General features: G+C 37.5%; 1 protein-coding gene, 1 non-coding gene and 1 pseudogene across 2 annotated transcripts; all 3 read left to right on the forward strand.

Moving 5' to 3' along the window:
• The first annotated feature begins 8700 nt into the window (after nucleotides 1-8700).
• Nucleotides 8701-17989, forward strand: LOC131323845 (calmodulin-binding transcription activator 3-like; annotated as a pseudogene).
• LOC131324963 (small nucleolar RNA snoR100) lies at nucleotides 10551-10653 on the forward strand. Its single transcript, XR_009199542.1, has one exon. It is a non-coding gene; the product is annotated as a small nucleolar RNA snoR100 (small nucleolar RNA).
• On the forward strand, nucleotides 16895-20865 carry LOC131323846 (chaperonin 60 subunit beta 2, chloroplastic-like). The gene is made up of 9 exons (XM_058355683.1): nucleotides 16895-17008; nucleotides 17119-17196; nucleotides 17292-17365; nucleotides 17472-17580; nucleotides 17857-17958; nucleotides 18030-18122; nucleotides 18927-18995; nucleotides 19139-19267; nucleotides 20857-20865. The coding sequence occupies exons 1-9, from the start codon at nucleotides 16895-16897 to the stop codon at nucleotides 20863-20865; spliced, it is 777 nt and encodes a 258-aa protein (XP_058211666.1).
• The last annotated feature ends 49 nt before the right edge of the window (nucleotides 20866-20914 follow it).

Genomic DNA, 20914 nt, shown 5'->3' on the forward strand with positions numbered 1-20914 from the left:
AGTTTTTTACTATGGAAACTGTTGGTGGATCAAGAACAATTGTTGTTGTGTCGACTCATAGAGCCATTGAACACCTCTTCTACAGACCATTTAGCAACTTTGTGTGTGATTATGGTGAAATTATTGTCTCCGCAGCTATGAGTGGATTAATGTTATGGAGTGATGAAGCTTCTTATGGCCTCCCCCACCTGCAATCTTACATTGGCTGTTGGTTTGAAATCTTTAGTTATGTATTCTTAATTATTTCTTTATTTGAATTAACAATTTGCAAGGGTAGAATATTATTGAAGAAGCATATCTGATTAGTTATCAATCTGATACAGCTGTTGGCCCTCATTTTTGCACGTTGAAATTTTTTCAATAATATATTATTATATATAGATCAACCGTTGTCATGTTTCAATATAAATTGACCTTGTACTTTTTTATTGCAAACCAAAAATCTAATCCTGTCTTAAATGTATGCTGATACTTTTACCAACACGAATACGACAGGGAACATAGTTGACACCTTTATCCCATTTCACAACTAATCATATGCAACATATGAGCATGGTAGTACAAGTAGTAGCACAACTATGATAGAGATGAACAAAGCTTCCAAAATTTTGTGGAACGTACGCTAAAATTAATTGTTTTATGAATTCTTTTGTTTAAGAATCTTTTATTTCTTGATAAAGTGCCTGTAATGTTTCTGTAAACTTAGGTTTTTTATTCACAATTCATGAAATACTAGAGGTTGGGGCACACACGATGTATGTGTAAGTCGCATTTTGAACATTACTTTAGGATCAATGGAGATTTCAAATAAGGATGCCCCCAAATCTTGAAAGACACCTGTATTCATGAAAAGTGAACGGTTGATGAAAAAATGCTGATTCTTCAATGTAAAAGAGTAAACTGTAGGACCATGAACAACTGTAAGTTGGCACCCACATACTTCAATGCTAGCACAGTATCCACGCTATGCACAGAAAAAGCAGTGGTATTTTCCTTTCACAAAGTACAGTGAATTAGTCAAATTTTGTACTGGGATGCCATTCAGCATCCAAATGCAGTGGTGTTGAGCACAAATTTCCTTGTGTATTTGGTGTTTACCTCTCACTAAGAGATACATACAGGAAGGAAAGTCGATCCACTAATAATGATGCCATTAAGCACAAAATGGCAACATTATCTCCAGAATTGCTATACTTTTATCTCCAAATCATCTTACTCTTGCATTTGGATGTGGTTCTGCTTATAACTGTTTGTGAAGTCTCACTACAACACGAAAGGGCTTTGGCGAGAAAATATGGCGAGGAAAATGTATTTCGTCGCTAAAAGTACATTATATGCGAGGAAATTGAATTTTGTCGCCTTTTCTAGCGAGGAAATCTGTTTCCTCGCCAAAAGGTTACATGTAGAAACCCGTATTAAAAACCTTTTTATTTTTAATGTTGGGGATATTAGAGGACCCTTTTTAAAAGAATTGATTATTATGGTGGATAATGAATTAGGGATTGATGTGCAAGAAGTTGAAAATTCGGTGCAATTGTGAAATATGTGAGTGTATGACATGTGATAGATGTACGTGTGGGTGTAGGAGATAATTTTCTCCTCAATTATAATTCTCTCTTTTGTCTCACAGTAAACACAACACACACCCACGCCACTCTCTCATCTCTCCCGCGGCTTCTCTCTCTCTCTCATACCCTCACCAAATTTCTTCCCCAAATCTCAAATTAACCGAGGGATCTTGGAGCATTCTTCTCCTAGAGTCGAGTTCTAGCCTTTGATCGCGTTGGAAAGCTCAGAGGAGGTGTTTTTAGGAGAGGTTTTACCTGAGATTCTTGGGGTTTTAATTTCAACCCTCGAGGTAGGGATCTCCTGCCTTCTTTACATGTTTAAGTGTTAGTTTGATGTACGAGAATCAAGTTTGTTCATCTATTTTGAGTCTTGAATAAATCTAGTGCATGCTGAAAATTTCGTGGGTTTTGGTAATCTGTCTATTGGGGGCCCTTCTGCTAGGAACCAATTTTTGGTGTCTTCATAACTGTTAAAGTACGTTTCAATACAAAGATTTCGGTACCAAGATCATGCAAAACCGATAATCACACAATTAGTTATGAATTTTTGAATACTGGCTGTTTTCTGGATGCGCGAATCTGTACGTGGCTGTCTTCTTTTAACTTTCTGGGCATGATGAACGTTTTGGGTGGCTTTGGGTCTTTTACAGGAGCTCCATATTTAAGTTGAGAAGAGATTGGCGTTGGAATGAAGTAATTTGGTTAAGTATACAATTTTTGGTGAATTTCTAAAGCAGGGTTGGTTGACTGGTGCGAAAATGGTTGCGAATCAGTTTTTCTTTTGATTGTTGGGTTAACCTCCTCTCATTTTTGAACTTGAAATTTTTATTGAGTGTAGTGTTTGTAGTGGTGCAACGTTTGGCGTCGGTTTCAATATTTTTGGGTTTAAGATGAAAAGATTATGATTTTTCTAAGAGAGTATGACAAATTTGCTCAAAGAAATTTGTGGTGCCTTGTGTGCCGGGACTTTTGGGGGTTTTGGAAGAACTGAGTGTTAATCTAGGGATCTCTCTCTATGCTTGTTTATGTGGTAGCTTAGTACATTATTGAGTGTCTAAACCCTATGCTTGAAGTGAGTATGTATATGCCTTGGTGTGCTCTTAATCCGCGTTTTTGGTAGAGTAATCAAATTATGAGCCAAGCCCTAATTTATATGTTTGGAATTGTGTGCTATACATGATTTTGGGTGAGGGATTTTGTAGATATTCATGGTTAGAGTCGATATTTTATTGCTTTTGGCATACTTGGTCCTCATTAGTAGCGGGTTCACCTTTTAAGTGATCAAAATCATGAATTTAAGTGATACGAGGATATTAGCTAGTTTATGCACACTATGTGTTTGAGGAAATGAAAGTAATTTATATGGGTACAAGTCTATACCAAGTATACTTGTCTCTTTGCATTTAGTAACGGGTGAAAGAAATTTCGTGATATATGGTTTGGGATACTCGTTGAATACACGTACGTAGCTAATGTTTTTATTGTTGAGACTTCATTGAATTTTTGTTCTACATTCATTCATTCCGATGAATTTGGGTAAGTTATTCAAGGAAATTTGGTCGATTTTAGTTGATTTGGGCTTTAAGGCCAAGTATTTGAGATATTTTGGAATATAATAGTTTAGTGATTTTGAGTTGGGTCACCGGGGAACTCGGGCCAATCGTGACGCCGTTGGTGAAAGTCCGTAAACCTACTTGGGTCAATCGTGATGCCGTCGGTGAAAGTCCGTAAACCTACTCGGGTCAATTGTGACGCCGTCGGTGAAAGTCCGTAAACCTACTAGGTCAATTATGACGCCGTCGGTGACAGTCCGTAAACCCGCGCGGGGTAGGTTGCTTCGTCCTTTGGGTTAGTAGCCTGTAAAGTGCATGTGTCAGAGACGTCTAGTACGGTTGTCGGTTGATTGCGTTGGTGAGCTACTCATATAATTTTATGTCTCGATGTTGAGTAAATTTGATGTTCGATTTGGTTGGTTATTCTATTATTGTCACGCCCTCGACTTTCAACATAATTAAACATAGCTTTTTATGAATAAATCTACTCACATTTCCTTACATAATATCCCAAAAGAGTTCACCATGCCCTAGTCATTAAATTACACATCCAACTCCAAGAGTTTGGACAAATTACATCATTTAAAGAAATAGAGTTAAAGTTCTATTACATTCCCAAAATATGTTTTACCAAAAAGTCCATGAGTCTCCTTTACCACCTCTTCCAAGAATAAGGACTACAATGCATGCACTTCACTCCATGCTATTGCTTCGGGATCACACCTGAAAAATGATAGGTTGAGCTACACTAGCCTAGTAGATATATCTACCAACCATTATATGCAAATGGGATGATAGGTAGAATGAATAACAGAAACAAGGTAGGGTATCTCAAAAGAGAAACAAAACATGACTAATGATTGTCCCAACGTCGACGACATAAATGAAGTACCATGACTACCCACCAAGACACTAGGCTAACCACAACACCCTATTCTGAATACTCTATCCACTCCTCGACTTCACTTTAGTCATAACGTCACACGTTTAAAGATAAGGACCTGATGATACATGACTCTATGGTGTTGTTTCAACAACCAATCATTTCTCTCGTATATTCATCAAACGAACCCTTACTTATACTCATATACATCACCGTTGCAATCCCACATCACACGTCATAAGCAAGTGCTCTTTCCGGGCTGTTTATGGAGTCCCGCTACTCCCTACAAATATCTTCTTCACTAAAGGAACTGAATCACATCACATAATATAGGTCACCATACCACAATTCCCCCAATACACCTCACAACTCAGCCATTCATCTCAATCACATATAATGAATTCATAACAAAGACTTATTCACAAAGAAGTAGTACGGATAATTTCATCTCAATCAACTCGCTATCGTGACGTTATTAGTTTCTCATCACCATACAAGCACTCACATATCAAGGGATATTCCCTAACGACAATTCATAGATTTTCACCTTGCAACTCATAAAATCGTACAAGTTACGCGAGAGATGTACCACATATCAAACATAAGAAAATGTCTCATGTGTCCACACCTAGCGTTGTTAAACTCAAAGGGGTGTTCTACGTGTTCATTTTTCAGATCGCATGTCAACACATACAACCTTCGCCCATCTATATTCCTTATGTTCTCTAAACCCTCATTTCAGTGTCAAACGACTCATACGAAACCCAACAACCACTACCAAGTGTTAATTATACCACTAGCCTCATCAAACCATTCAACTAGTACTCAAGAGAACCTAAGAATACCCGTGTCTCACCCAAACGGTTCTAAGGAAAAGGATTTCCCAACGTATACGAACATATCTATCTTATTTTGGCTACCAAACTTTATCGGTTAAGAATTTGGAGATGAGACCACCACCATTGGAAAGTAGATTTTCTGTACATCAATTTCGATATATAATATGCCCAAAATAGAGTTTGGATGAAAAAGTTATGCCCGTTCGAAATTTTGCCAAAATGCTGAATTTTCATTTCCTACCGGTAGGACACATTCTCCTACTGGTAGGAGACCAGAATTTCACGAAAATGACATTATTGGACAACTTTTCTACCCGTAGGGCCAAAACTCCTACCGGTAGGACCTGGGTTTTCAGTGCACGACTTTCAGACCCCACCAGAACATTTCTAACAACGAAAGCAACGATCTAGGGCACGATTCAAACACCAAATCAACGCATAAACACATAATAGAAGTGAGAAATCCCTACCTCGAAGTCAAAGAATGAAATTCAAGCTCAATCAAGCAAGCCCTAGCTCCGAAAGCCTTGAATCAACCAAATACTCCTCTTCGAGCTCAAACCCACGAATTTCCAAGCTCTAGAACACTTAAATGCGAAAACCTCATGACGGATCGATGTGGGTTCAAAGTATTTTGGGGTGTTGGAGTGAGAGAGTTGGAGAGAGAGAGAGAGAGTGAGAGAGAAGCCGAGAGAGAGAGAGAGGGTTGGGGATTTTTAATCCTCTACACCCTCACACACACACACACACACACACACACACACACACATATATATATATATATATATATATATATATATATATATATATACTAGGGCACACACCAACCACACTTGCACTCCCTCCACTTTCAATCCTATCACATTGACCCCAAATCAAATAAATTTAACAAATTTCACATTTATTCGATATGCTAACATTAACAAAACCTTTAAACCATTTTTTTTTTCAAAAATACGGGTCTCTACAATTATGAGCTTTGTTATTTTCCGTATCCACTTTTATGGGTAATTTCCTTTATTAGGGACTTGATTTGAGTTCGTGGTTTAATAGCATTCTTTTGAGCATTTGAAGGAAAGGAACAATTGGAAATGCTTAATATAATGCATAGATTATTTTTGCTGTGTTGACTTGACTTTGAATTGGGATTTTATAACTTCATTGTAAGTATTGAAAGAGAAGAAAGCATGAAAGACTTTTCAATACTTATATATAAAAAGAGTATATTTTGTGTATCAAGCTTTGCATGTTCATGGTGAGTTTCCTTATTGTCGAGGTGTGGTATTGTTCGATGTGTCATTGTTACTTCATATTCTAACTCTACAAGCGTAGTGTGTATTTTTGGTGAGAGGTTAGCTAGTGGTTTAAGAAAAGAGAAAGAAAACATTTTATTAAAGAACTCAGATAAATCTGTGGGTCACTGAAATGGAGATTGAAAGAGTAAAGATCGATTTGGTAGTAATGGTTAGCTGAGGTTTCAAGTACATTCGTGTGTGTGGGTGAAAACGTCAGTATTTGATAAATGGAGTTAAATATTTGCCAGCATGAGTATGGTATTTGTGTTCTACTTTTTGATAAAATAAATATGCTTTCAGAAAAATATTTTTATCTTCACTTCTGCATATAATTTAGGTATGGATATCTCTACAAGCTAGTGTAGCTCACCCTATCCTTTCAGGTACTCACCATGGCACTTAGCTTGGGTTGCATGGAGTGCACATTGAGATGTCTCTTGAGAGCTTCATTGGTATCGTTAAGTGTTCATCATCTAGTTTAATTCATGTTATGTACTTTACTCGAAATTGAAGGTTGTACCTTTTGACTAGAATATATGTAAAGCCATGTATAAATTCCTCTCCTTGATTACTATGAAACCCATTTAATTGTAAACGTTTGGGACTCTTTAAAAAAAAATAGAGAGAAGAAGAAGAAGAGACTTTGATTCGTTGTTTGGATTGGCATGACATTTAAGGGTAAATATAGTTAGAGAGAAAGACTTTTGTTTGTGGAAAATGTATTATTATTTTAGCTGAAAATCGAGGGCGTAACATTACATTTGATAAGTAAATATTTCGTCACATTTTTTAGGACTCATTAATTTTTGATTATATATATATATATATATATATATATATATATATATATACACACACACACACATAAAAAAAAACCCTCCAAATCTTAATCTCATAGTTCCCGATCAAATTTTGATGATTCGAGCCGCTCAATGTGTTCAGAACGTGATTTTAAAGGTGCCCGCGAGAAACTGGCAAAAAAACTAACTGGGAAGGGCTTGATTTGAGCAGTTTTTTATTGGACCGTTCAATAAAGTTCAATAAAAAACTGTTCGGATGAAGCCCTTCCCGGTCTTTTTTTTTGTTGATTTCTCACGGGCACCCTTAATTATGTTCGTATGTATTTGTAATATCATGATGATAAAGACATAATCAACTATATAGTTCAATACCATTATCAAATTTATTAAAATAAAAGAGTGATAAACCGGAAAAATTTGTTTTGTAACTTTTCTTATTCTTATTAGCAATGAAAAAAGATATGTTTCTCACTAATTCTATGCATTCCCTTTTTCCCAATTTAAATTAATTGTCAACAATGTCAGTTATTCAAATTGTCATAATGTTTATTGTTTGAATAATTTTTTTTAAAAGACATGCTAAAAAAATGTTATCCCATAGTAGTTGAGTATCTTAAAGTGTAGGTATTGATGATTTATCCCATAGTAATAAAAACTCAACAAAAAATAAAGTTAAAAACATCTTGAAGTGATGTCGTATTGAAAATATCTCAAAGTTAGATCAACACAAACCTATTTTCAAAACATCTACATTACTGCTATCTAGGAATGAACTATTTCACAAAGAATACACTATTTCATATCTATTGTGCATTCATGCTGTAAAGAATTCTTTTTTGTAAACTGTTAGTTGATTTGTATTCAATCCAGCTTAAGTGATTCTAATGGTATTCCTTAATTACCAGATAAATATCTTAAACATTAATTTCAAATGCAATGTTGTAAGTATCATACATATTTTTATATATACATATATATATATTGTGTGTGTGTGAGATAGAGGGCAATTGAAAATTTAAAAAAAAAATGTTAAAAATGATTTTTTTTAAAAATGTATTGTCTTTAGTGCTTTTAGGATAATCTTATATGAATATTTACAATTTTTTCATATTATTATAGAGATGATTAAAAAAAAAACTTTAAAAATTACTATAAATCTATAATACTCTTTGTATTTGGCAAAAAAGAAGAAGGTCAAACTCACTTTCAACAACGTACAGTGATGCCTCTTGTCATTCATAATGTGATATTAAAACATATCTCAAGCTTATGACGACAAAAATCTCATTCCATAAAAGGTAGGATAATCCCATCAAAAAATTAGAATAATAACACATATTATTAGTCCTTCAAAAGTTGCTGCCATATACCAATATAACATATTTCAACCAAAAAATTATGCAAGTGGATTGTAATGCTTTTGTCCTCCCTTATATATTCCAATGTACATGAGGCAGGGTTCGATCCCCGTAAGCCCCATCTCCCTCCCCAAGTTCCCTATAGGATAGTGTAGATTAAAATTAACGAATTAATAAAATCAAAAAAAAATTTATTGTGCTAGCAAAAAATGAAATTTGTTCAAATAAAGTTTAGACACTATAAGAGTACAAAACGTCGAAAGACCATAATTAATGTTGAAGAAAGTAGTTTGGAGAGGTAAAAGACATGCTAAAACAATGATATATATCCAAAAGTTCACTAATTTCACCAGAAAGTTAACGTGGTGTAGTTGGTAGGTGAAGCGCAACTTATAGCTGAGGACATGAGGTACAAGGTTCAAATGACGGGGGCGGCAGTGAATGCGGAGGAATTGATTTCTTTTGGGATGTCAATTTTTTTAGCGAGGAAAACAATTTTTTTGCCAAAACTACAATTAGCGAGGAAAAGTTCCTCGCCTTTTGCAACAAAATGACAGAATTCACAAATGGTATATATTTGAGAGGAAAAAATTTAGAGAGGAATTTTTTGTCAGAATAGGCGAGGAAGTTTTTTTTTCCTCGCAAATACCTTTTGCGACAATGTTTAGGCGAGGAAATCCAGCGAGGAAATTTTTCCTCGCTAATACATTTTGCGAGGAAATTAGGTGATTTGGCGAGGAAACTGAATCCTTGCTATAGCCCTTTCGTGTTGTAGTGTCTGTTGTCTAAACCCCTTCAGATATGCTAAGCTCTGATTTTTCCATATTATTGGTTTTTCTTTGTTTACGAATCTTAAATATCATGTCTTCTTGTATGTCTCCAATGGCCTTATGTCTTTATTTTGGTTTCAAAATTAAACTCTTTTTAAGGAAGTTGTTGATGCAATATGTTAGCTTTGTCGGTAGTTTAATCTATTTGCTCTGTGAAATGATCTTCAGATACAGCCCACGTGTGCAGAAGGTGGAAGTGTGCTGATATCGGAATTATAGTGCAATTCAACAGTAGAGGGAAAAGCTGAACCTTCTCCTTTGAAACAGCCTCATCTTGATGGCCTTTTAAAACAATAGTTAAAGAAGCTTGATGGATTTGAAAAATGGATGAGCAAAGAATTAGGAGATGTAAATGAATCACATGTGCAGTCCAGCTCTAGGAACTACCGGGAAACTGTTGAAGCTGAGGATGGAGGAGATGATTCTAGCATTTCCCCCCAGGAGGACTTAGACCCCTATATGCTGGGTCCCTCTCTGTTGCAGGATCAGCTCTTTAGCATTATTGATTTCTCACCAAACTGGGCATATACAGGCTCAGAAATTAAGGTATTCTGTACAATTCTGCGATTTCGACAGTGATTTCAACGGGGTTATTGACTGTCTCACCTTTTCAGTAATAGTAACAATAAAATGAACGATCAAGGAATGTTGTATCACTAAGTAATGTAATTGTTTTTTTGGTCTTTTCACGTTGTTGATGCTCAGGTCTTGATTACGGGAAGATTTCTGATGAGTCAGCATGATGTGGAAAACTGTAAGTGGTCATGCATGTTTGGAGAAGTAGAAGTTCCAGTTGAGATGGTAACAGATGGTGTGCTTCGTTACCATACTCCATTACACAAGGCTGGGAGGGTACCCTTCTACGTAACGTGTTCCAATAGGTTAGCATGTAGTGAAGTGTGAGAGTTTGAGTACAGAGTTAATAGCAATGTTCAGGATGTTTTGGATATATATTGTGGCAGTATGAATGAAATTATTCTTCATATGCGATTTGGAAAATTGTTATCCCAGGACTCTGCGAGTCCCCCAAGTTACACTGTTGAGAATTCTCATCTGAATATTAAAATCAGTTCTCTACTAAAAGGGGATAACAATGAGTGGGAGCAAAAGTTACTGCTTACCTTAGAACAAGAATTCTCTCAAGAGAAAGTAAAGGAGCATATGCTACAAAAGCTGTTGAAGGAGAAGTTACATGTATGGCTCCTTCAAAAGGTTGTTGAAGGAGGAAAAGGCCCAAGTGTATTGGATGAAGAGGGCCAAGGTGTGCTAAATTTGCGGCAACACTTGGTTACGATTGGGCTATACCTCCCACACCAGCTTGTGGTGTTAGTGTCAACTTCCATGATGTGAATGGGTGGATGACACTCCATTGGGCAGCATCATGTGGCAGGTAAGACCTTGATTTTTGTATTGTTTATTTGAGTTAATGAGCATGGTAATGTGCATATAAATTGAATTGGGTCTCTAGACCTGCCATCTCTAATGCCATTTGGCTTTTATTTGGGGGCATGGTTCCGTAGCAAAACAGATATAGGGGGGCCACTATTTCAGTGGCATTTTAAGAGCAGCCACTTTGTACATATTGCCAAAGGTTAGGTCTGTCTCCAATCCTCCCCTGCCTATACCCCCAATGATTGGAGACTACATGGGTTCTGTTGTTTGTTGTATAATTGTCTTCCCTATATGCTCCCTTTGTCTTACTTCGTCTGTTCATGTCCAGCATCATTTTGTTTGTTATTTTTTGGCCATTGTGGCCTTTAATTGGATCAATGAGAAATGTAATTATGGAACTTTTGAACTTTTTGCACCAATCAAAGGATCTCAAAAAGTACGAATGGACTAAGTTTCAAATTCATTGTGCCCTTTGATTGGATCAACGTATGATCTACTTCAGTGAACAATTTTTTCGAAATGTGTTCCACCAAACAAAAGATCTCAGTTCATTCCAAAAAAGGATTAAAAGAGAAAATATGGATGCACGTTTGAGATATCTAGAGTAGTTAAAATGCAAAACCAAAGTAGGCCGGGGTGAGTATATGTTTCTTTACCGTATGCATCTTGTGTTCCTTTGATGGGACAAGGGAACTTATAGAAAAAAATGAGTGTCAGCCTTTCTCAAAATTTAATTTGCTTTTTTGGGAAATCCTTCCTTTGCATTTCTTCTTATTTTTGGGGTAGTAATGTCCTTCCTACTTAGGGAGAGAACAATTGGTTTCCTTATGTCCCTCGGTGCAGCTCCCGATGCATTGAAAGATCCAAATCCTATTTACCCCTCTGGATAAACAACAGCAGATCTAGCTTCCAGTAATGGGAACAAAGGGATTGCTGATTATCTGGCAGAATCTACCTTGAGCTCTCACCTTACAATACTTCAGTTAAAAGATACCATAGAGGGTGAGGCTGTTGAAATTTCTGGCGTCCAAGCTGTACAAATAGTTTGAGAAGGAATAGCAACTCCAACTATTGGTGGGGACATGGCACATGGGTCACTGAAGGATTCATTAGCTACTGTTTGTAATGCTACTCAAGCTGCTACTTGCATTCATCAAGTCTTCAGATTGCAGTCATTCCAAAGAAAGCAACTCAAAGAGTACGACGAAAATAAATTAGGAATGTCAGATGAGCGTGCTCTTTCACTTGTTGCTGTCAGGACTAGCAGGCTGGGACATGATGAGCCTGTGCATGCCGCCGCAACACGGATACAAAATAAATTTTGGAGTTATAAGGAAAGGAAAGACTTTTTAACACTACACCAGCAAGTTGTGAAAATTCAGGTGTGAAATTGTTGTCTTTCTTTTAACAAAGTTATGGCTCTTTTGAAGGTACAAAACTGTATTTTGGTACTTTTTTGGTTAGCTAGGAGAAGGAAACTGTTTGGAAACATTTTGAAAATGTAACTAGAACAGAATTATATGTCAGAAGAATTGAGGGAGTGTTGGAAACTTCATTGTTGGATATTTCTAATAGGTGTCCAAACTACCCTATGTATCACTCAGTATGTTTCATAGAATTTCAACATGTTCCATGCAGTTCAATATGTGTCAGTGGAAGCATTGAAAATTCATGATTCCTCATATGCTTTCTTTCAGTCTCCTATGAAACAGAAATATATCGGCCTTTTCAATGTTAATGAGATGATTATGTTCCTTGGCTCTTTCCAATTGCTTATTCACGTTCTTCCTTACAAATCCTTCTCTAAAGTTTACTTTATTTTTGTAGACACCTCCCAAACAGGGCATCACCATACAGATTGATCATCGTTTGTTTGTTTGGTTGTTTGCTTCATAAACCAAGATCGTGGATATCCCATAGCTAGGAACATCGCCACATGATAGTGGTTATCATCAAAACAGAGTCTATACCTAGTTTATAAAAACTAGGAAAAACAAATAGAGATTCTGGATACGGGAGCCAAAAGAATAATAAGGGGAAGGTGATATGCACCCCTCTTTGCCCAGTCGTGAGACTGACCCATAGTTGTTCAACATACGATTAATACATGCTTTATCTAATTCTAAACACATAGTCTATTTTTAGCCTTTAAACAGTTGATATGATGAGCCAACACGATAATCGAAACATGCATCAAAATGAGCAGAAAAGTTAAACTATTTCAGGAAAATAGATCCCTTGGCCGGTGAATGGATGTCACGGCCAAAGGATCCCAATGGATCGATGTACTGACCGAGGGATTGATTCCCCAGCCGATGTTCTTCCTCACACCAGACTAAATAATTAATCAGAAAATCAAAACGCTACAATTACTATACAAAAACGTGAAAGAGATCAAACCATAGGCCCCTGGGCCTCACCACCTTGATCCCTCAGTTGCTTCATTGCTTCGGATTAGAGGGGATTGACTGATTTACTTCTCGAAAACCCTAGGGTTAGGGTTTGTACTTCGGGGGTTTGATCGTCGGATTGCGGCTGCCTTCGGAAGGTTAGGGCTTTTGTAGAGGGGATATGAGAGAGTATTTGTGCAAAGTTTCGTGGCTAGAGAGGGTGATTTTTGATGTGAATTGTATGTATTTTTGAAACCCTAAGGCCTCTTTATATAGGCAATTGGTGACTCACTCCGGCCAATCAAATGGCGTGAATCAATAAGGAATATAGGGTAAATAAGATCTCTAGACGAAATCTACTTCGTAGCCTGAACGCATCGGAAAAAGGTTGCTAGGGTTTTGGTGATCGGATCAAACGTATGACAGAACATTCCAAAATCTGGAAAATAGATGATCTGGTGGCCGAAGAATCGATCTGGCTATCGAGGAATCAATTTCTTAGAGAGATTTTCAAGCAACATGTTTCACGGGTGAAAGAATGAAGTTGAGGCCATGAGATCAATATTACGGTCGAAAGATGGATTCTCCTAGGATTCTGTATTTCTGTCTGAAAGGCTATATGGCTCTGAATTGGGTCATCTAAGTGGCTAAAAGTACTCACCAAAAGTCCATGGGTTTACGAGAAGTTGTGGGCATGCGTGCCCCTTTTTCTTTCCTAGGAAGGGATTCCGTTCCCCTCCTAAAAGAGAAAAGTGCCGGTTCGCGGGAGCGCTTTCAGCTGGACGACAAGCGCTCGCAAAAATACAGAGTCGCCACTCGGGTTTGAAGGTCCGACACCCAAGGAACCGTATTTCGAAGCACTTGTCGCGCTGTTTGATTTGAAAAAGTTAAGGAACCAGTCCGTCATAACCATATCTGGGTTCGGGAGCCAGGTTACGAGAGGGGAAGGGTTTTATGGCACCCCTCTCACCCAATCCGGAGATCGGTCTCTACTTAGGCATTTGCGAAAATGTTTATTTGCGATTCTGTTTGATTAATCAATTTTTAGCCAATTAGGGCAGGGGAACAGTTAATCGGGGATTTAAAACTGTAACATGTTTGCAGGATGTGATAGATAGCATGGATGAGCAGTTAGTATAGGATGAGAACAGACTGCTGTGGGAGTTTAAACAAACTGGGAGGCCCCTGTTTTGGAGTGACGTGCGTAGGAATAAACTAGTATGCACTGAACAAGTCACTGCATACTGTTTATTCCTGCGCGCACAACTCCAAGACACGCGCGCGCCGGTGAGCTCAAACCCACAGCCCTTATTCTCAAACCATCTGGGCTCTGGAAGGACCAGTGCACACCCAGGACAAACCACGCAGTTTATAGGCAGCATAATATACAGTTTAAAGGCTGTAAAGCCTTACAAATTAATAAAACACCCCATAAACAGTGTGGGGACAAAATAATGGCCTAAAACTAAGCTACCCGTGCAAGGCCACTCACTGGTCAGAGGCATACTATCGCGCGACACAGCCAGTCTGGCGCGCGATGTCGCACCCTGGCGCGGGATGGCCGCGCCCTGGCGCAACCAGACCAGTGCTTGGTTTACACTTTTCTGGGTTCTCAAAAATAGCAGAAACTCATATTGAACTAAGACTAACAGTTTATACTAAGGAAAGCAGTAAACTGATTTTTATCATGCTTAACAGTGATCTATAACATAATAAAGCACAAAACAGTAGGAACCAATCCCCACGCGGACCAGCGAGCACAGACTAGACCAGTCGCGCGCGTGAGTGGGTCCGTCGCGCGCTGATTCGTACCACGACGGTTTTTGAAACCTTGCCAGCTTTAGGACCAGAACTGGTATTGATTACCAGCCTTGGCCCTGCCAGCCCCCCTCAGGGATCAGAACAGAAAACAGAACAGAGGTAAGCTATACCTTCGGTTTTGAGTTTGAAAGGTGTTTGAACTTTGATGTTTGAAAATGGTGTGAAAATGGGGTGTAAGATTTTGTAACCTTTCTAACCCAAGGAGTGGATTTTCTAACCCTTCATGTATCAATTTTTTTGAACCCCTTTAATGGAAGAAGAATGGGAGTATTTATAGGGATGGATGGTGATAAATCTGGTTGGTGCAAGGAGAGGAGCTCAACCAGTCCACGAGGCTGGTTGAGATTTGCTTGGTGGCTAAGCATCCCAGCTGATAAAGGTGATGGGGACAGCTTTGACCATCGCGCGACAGAGTGAGTGTGTCGCGCGATGGTGCGCCAGGGCGCACCATCGCGCGATGGAGTGAGTCGGGCGTGCGATGGTGCGCCCTGGCGCGGGATGGTTGCGCCCTGGCGCGCATCAGCGGGGTTTTTGGTTTTTGAAGTGGCTTAGGCTAGGTTAGGTTCAAAGGTTTTGCAAACACTCAAAGCTCAAACACACTATCATTCCCGGGGTGTTCTTGATCCATTTCATCATCGGGGAATCAAAAACCGTAAGTAAACTAATCTGGAAGCCCAAATTGGGGTGTCTACGGAAGTCAATCAGCAATCACTGTATCCATTCATCATCGGGATGGTCCCCAAGATGGGACTTGAAATAATCGTTAGGCCAAATTGGGGTGTCCACAATTTTCTTGAAATGTAGTTTGTGCTTTTATGGTGAACAGGCACATGTGAGAGGACACCGGGTGAGGAAGAATTATAGGAAGATAACCTGGTCCATCGGGATTGTAGAGAAGGTAATTTTGCAATGGAGATGGAAAGGGAGTGGTTTGCGGGGATTTAAACAAGAAGCACTTGCTGAGGGATCTAGCAAGCAAGATACATCCCCGATTGAGGATGACTATGATTTCCAGAAAGAAGGCAAAAAGCAAACAAAAGAATGGTTGCAAAAAGCCATTGCCAGGGTGAAGTCCATGGTTCAGTATCCAAAAGCAAGGGATCAATACCGTAGGCTGCTAAATGTTGTCACAGAGATGCAGGGAACTAAGGTACCTCTACTTCGATACACTATATGCCACTTTTCCCGAATTACTTTGGTTACCTTAATCTCTTTGCACCTTCGTGAATAGTTTATGTTGAAAGAACTTGATTTCTGTGGCTTGTTGTCACATGTCTCTAGCATTTTACGTGAAGTTACAATGCAGTGAAAACCTGATTTGTGCTTGTGTCTAGATGCATTCAACGGGCTATGACGTACTTGCTCTTGTTTTACTATAACTAGAAAACTACTCATAAACCTTCTTGTTCACAGTTTTTTTCTTCTTCTTTCTTCCTTTTGGTTCATTCACATTAGCATGATAACGGGTAGAATCCCAGTTAGCACTAATTAGATGGATTTGATGTGCATCGATTTGTGGAAATTGGGCAAGAAGGAAGAAAATAAAAAGAGAGAAATATGGGTTTTGCTTGTAGCGTGGGGCAGTAGTTCTCATGGCTGTTAATTAAATATTTTATCACATGTGGTCGAGTCCACGAAGGTATGCTACAATTTAGTTGTAATTTGTCCAATTTGGTGGCTTTTTTGTCATTTGATTGATCTTTTCTTATGTTTTTTGATGTACTGAATCTGATTTAGTGGTTAGCTTGAAATGACTTTAACGTCAGAGGTGAATATCGGATTTTGATAATTGCAGAAGATATTGAACAAGAAGCTTTGGCAATTCTTGTCGTGAACAAGCTTAGAGGGGCATTGAAAATTGCAACACTGAAAGCTCCGGGATTTGGAGAAAGAAAGATCCAGTACCTTGATGACATTATAATTCTAACTGGAGGTCATATTTCATTCTTTAGGCTGTGTGTTCATTTGCTACCCTACATTCCTTGAATCTTGGACAAGAAAGCTCCTGGCCTTTTAAGTTATTCGTAGTAGTAAATATAAAGAGTAACGACATTGGCTTCCTATCTGTTTTCAGCCCCTTAATTGGAAATTTTGTCTTCCTGAAAGCAACAACTATAATTAGAGATGAGTTAGGGCTTACCTTGGACAAGGCAGATAAAGAAGTCATGGGTCATGGTGCTAAGGTTTTGTTTACCAAGGATTTGACGACAATTGTTGGTGATGGGAGCACCCAGGATGCAGTAAATCAACATGTTGCACAGATTAAAAACCTTATAGAGGTTTAATTCTCGTTCTATGTGTGTACCCGCGCGCATTTATATGCATGTATGTGTATATATAGTGGGGCAAGCGCGTGTTAGAATACTTATTCTACATGTTTTATAAGAAGGTTGCCGAGCAAGAATATGAAAAGAAAAAACGTAATGATAGAATTGCAAAGTTTTCTGGAGGTGTTGTCGTCATTCAGGTCACCTTGCATTATATAACTGTACAATATAGCTTGGTGGTCTATAAATTTACTTTTTTTGTGGTATGCAAACTAAATCTAATGAAATTTTGAAGGTTAGAGCACAAACTGAGAGAGCAAAAAGAAAAGAAGTTGAGAGTAGAGGATGCTCTCAATGCAACAAAGGCAAGTTTTTTATGAGACTCTGGTTTCTGGTTTCTGGTTTATAGAGATAGTAGATCCTTGTCAAATTGTTAGCAGTGAGGATAATGTTCAATTGATTGTGAAATTGATAGTCAGGCAGCTGTTGAGGAAAGTATTGTTGTTGTTGGTGGATGCACCCTACTTAGGCTTGCATCAAAAGTTGATGCCATCAAGGATAGCCTTGAGAATGGCGAAGAAAAGGTAATTTCATGCTGTAACTCTTACTAGCAGTTATGGTTGTGCAATTTTAGTGATTTTGAATCGAGATATTCAGATACAATTTGGATAGAGTCTTTATGTAATATTAATGTGTCATCAACTTAGTTACATCCAATAGATTGGAATCAAAATAGAGGTAATTGAACAAAATAGTGTAGGAACGAATTGTCCATCATAGAATATAGTTAGAAAGTTAGACACATGTTTGACTGCAATATTTATGGTTACTATATGATTCTTGCTAATTAATGTCAACAGGGCTACAAGTTGGAGCGAGTTTTGAGTTACCCCTCGAAGTTGATTGCCAAGAATGCCGGTGCTAATGGAAGTGTTGTTAATGAGAGGTACTTAACTAAATTAGTACTTCATGAGCCTACGTATATTTTGTCGTGTTGTATTTGTGGGATGACATTCTGTTTATTTTTTTGCAGGTTCTTCCCAATGATAACCCTGAATTTGGATACAATGTTGCAATGGGAGAATACGAGGATTTGATGGTTGCCAGAATAATTGATCCGACCAAGGTGAGTTCTAGAGGTAAGTACCTTTTGCAGATGAGATTGTGTGTGTAGTGAGAATGCCAAGTCTGGATTATTTGAATTTGTGGTATCTAAGGGTCATCAATGTTGGAGCATTTCTTGTTTTGAGTCTTGCAAAATGGAATTGAGTTGATGAATGTAGTGCTCTGGACAGTCATGTGTTTGCTTATTGGTTGGGTCGTTAATAACAAACTCTGTTTTCTTTGAAGATTGGTACTCCTTATTTATGGCAATATGGTTAACTTAGTTACCTTTAGTCATCATGAAATTATTCATATAGTGGATTCTTTGCATTTCCCTGTGCCTTACTTAATTGCAGCAGAATACTTCCAATCTTAGATAGTTCAAAGGTTTTGGGTGTAGTTCTTGTAGATCATAGATAGCGAGACACATGTTTACACATATACGATTATATTTGTTTTAAGTGTATCAATATTAATAGATTTTTCCTCATCCTGAAATGATAAGAAGAAGCATGTCTTCAATATAACTTGACAATTTAAATGGTAAGAGATTGTAAGAAATACCGTCTATGAATCTGTATTCGGACATCATTAGGCTTATTGTCTTTAGACTACTTTTTCGATGATCTAGACTCTACTCTATTTGATGATGAGACACATGTTTGCACAAATACAATTATATTTGTTTTGAGAGTGTATCAATATTAATGGATTTTTCATCATCCTGAAATGATAAGAAGAAGCATCTACTCAATGTAACTTGACAATTTAATTGGTTGACTTGTTAAGAGATTGTAAGAAATAATGTCTATGAATCTGTTGTCAGACATCATTAGGCATATTGTTTTTAGACTACTCTTTAGATGATCTAGACTCTACTCTATTTGATGATATTGTGACTACTCAACTCTTGCTTTGTGTCAAGACTTATTCCGGCTGAACATGTTTTTTTCCCAGCTGATTGGAGTCAAGACTTATTACGGCTGAATATGATTTTTTCCCAGCTAACTGGAAAACTTAATGCTATGCTGATTTCAGGTAGTCATGTTGCTTGGAACACGCAACTTCGGTGGCGAAAACAATCTTGGTGTCAACTGTGTAGTGGTAGAGATCATAGAGCATGAACTTGTTCCTACTGGCAACCCCATGGGCAATTCAGGAAACAAAGTTTCTCCTTTTTATTACTTTCAATTTTTGTGTATGCATCTTCCACATTGCATTTTATTAAATACCTTCTTGTCTTTTTAGGATACGATTACTAGACGCTGTCGAAGATTGTGAGAAGTTATCAGAGCAAAAGGTGATCTAAATTCTGTTGTGAGTTCTGAAACATACCGGAGGGAGTCATTATTTGTGCAAATTTATTGTTTCTTCTTATTCTTTTTTTTTTTTTTGCCTCTGTATCATCATCAAAAAGGAAGAGATTGTTAGAAATATTTAATTTTGATTATAATTGTCAAAATTGAGTTCTTAAAAGCTTTGTTAATATGTTTTCCTAAAAACTCATTTTGAAAAATAAGAAAATGCTTTGTTGTAAATTTGTAATACTCATTATACTAATGTCTTGATTTGAGTTCCTTTTTATACTAATTGCCTTCGTGCAAAAAGGGTCTTTAATGGGCATTAATGTAAACTCTTTTTTATAATCTAAACTTTCAGCCCATAATTGATCTAATTAACTAAAGTTCTTTTCCAACCCATAATTTCCATTTTATAATTCTAGCTTTCAGTAAATGAATAGGACCAATTGATTTTTAACCTTTGGACCGAAATCTCAATTTTGTTCAACCCACGTATAACTTTTTAAAACTCCTGGCCCTATCCATTTTGATCGGTCCACACACATCAAAGCATTTGGCCCATTTCTTTATTAATCATAGTGGACGACCAGTTTATGAATAGGTCGACCGACTCAAATGTTTTCCGCCAATGTTGACCTTCTAAGCTTCGTATTTAGGGCATCAAATCATTATAGGTTTTTTGCAGCAGATTTACAGGTTCTCAAAATAATGATCAATTCATATGTATATAAATATAAATTATCAGATATCGATCTACCCACCGAAACAAAAAGCCTTAAAAGCAACGGGCATGACTTTATCGTGCGAAGCAAAAGGATTAAGACTGCTCCCAAGCATTACCCTTCAATCTCTCCCATGAAGGGGCTCAATTGGAAAAATCATGCTAAACTTTGACTGACCAGAAATTTATCTTCATGACCCAGAAATACAAGGAATGGGTATGTTTGTTCTTCAATTTTCGTTTGAATTTTTTAGGCATCAAAGATCTAATTAGTAATTTGTTAAAGTAATCTTGCATTTCCTTTGTCATCTGAAACTGAATAGGTCGCCACCATTTTGTTTCAATCTTTTTGACTGGTACATGTCATTGATGGTGTTCATCATTGAAGGCTAAATTTTTCAAGGTAGATCTTGCTTTAGAAACACAATCTTGATACACTTTTGTTGAGATTTTAATACTATGTTCTTGTTTATTGTGAAATTGCTACAAATAAGATATGCATATCTGTACTTTGTGTAACTGAATTCCGTTCCAAAAAAAAAGGGTACCTTTACCAGCTACAATTGCAGAGAGTAATCCATGGTCCTTGACCATATAAGAACATGAAATCTCCAATTCAAATTGGACAATTTTGGTCCAATTTTTCCAATTGAGTCCCCCATCCATGGTACATCTAGCCATTCCCAAAGGTAAATTAGGACTATTTCGTTGTTTTTTAATGATTACTTTAACAGGTTTTCTGACTTTTGATGATTTCCATTCATGCCCCCTCTTTTGTTCTATGTTTTGCCG

This window comes from Rhododendron vialii, chromosome 4a (genome assembly GCF_030253575.1).
Source record: "Rhododendron vialii isolate Sample 1 chromosome 4a, ASM3025357v1".
NCBI lineage: Eukaryota > Viridiplantae > Streptophyta > Magnoliopsida > Ericales > Ericaceae > Rhododendron > Rhododendron vialii.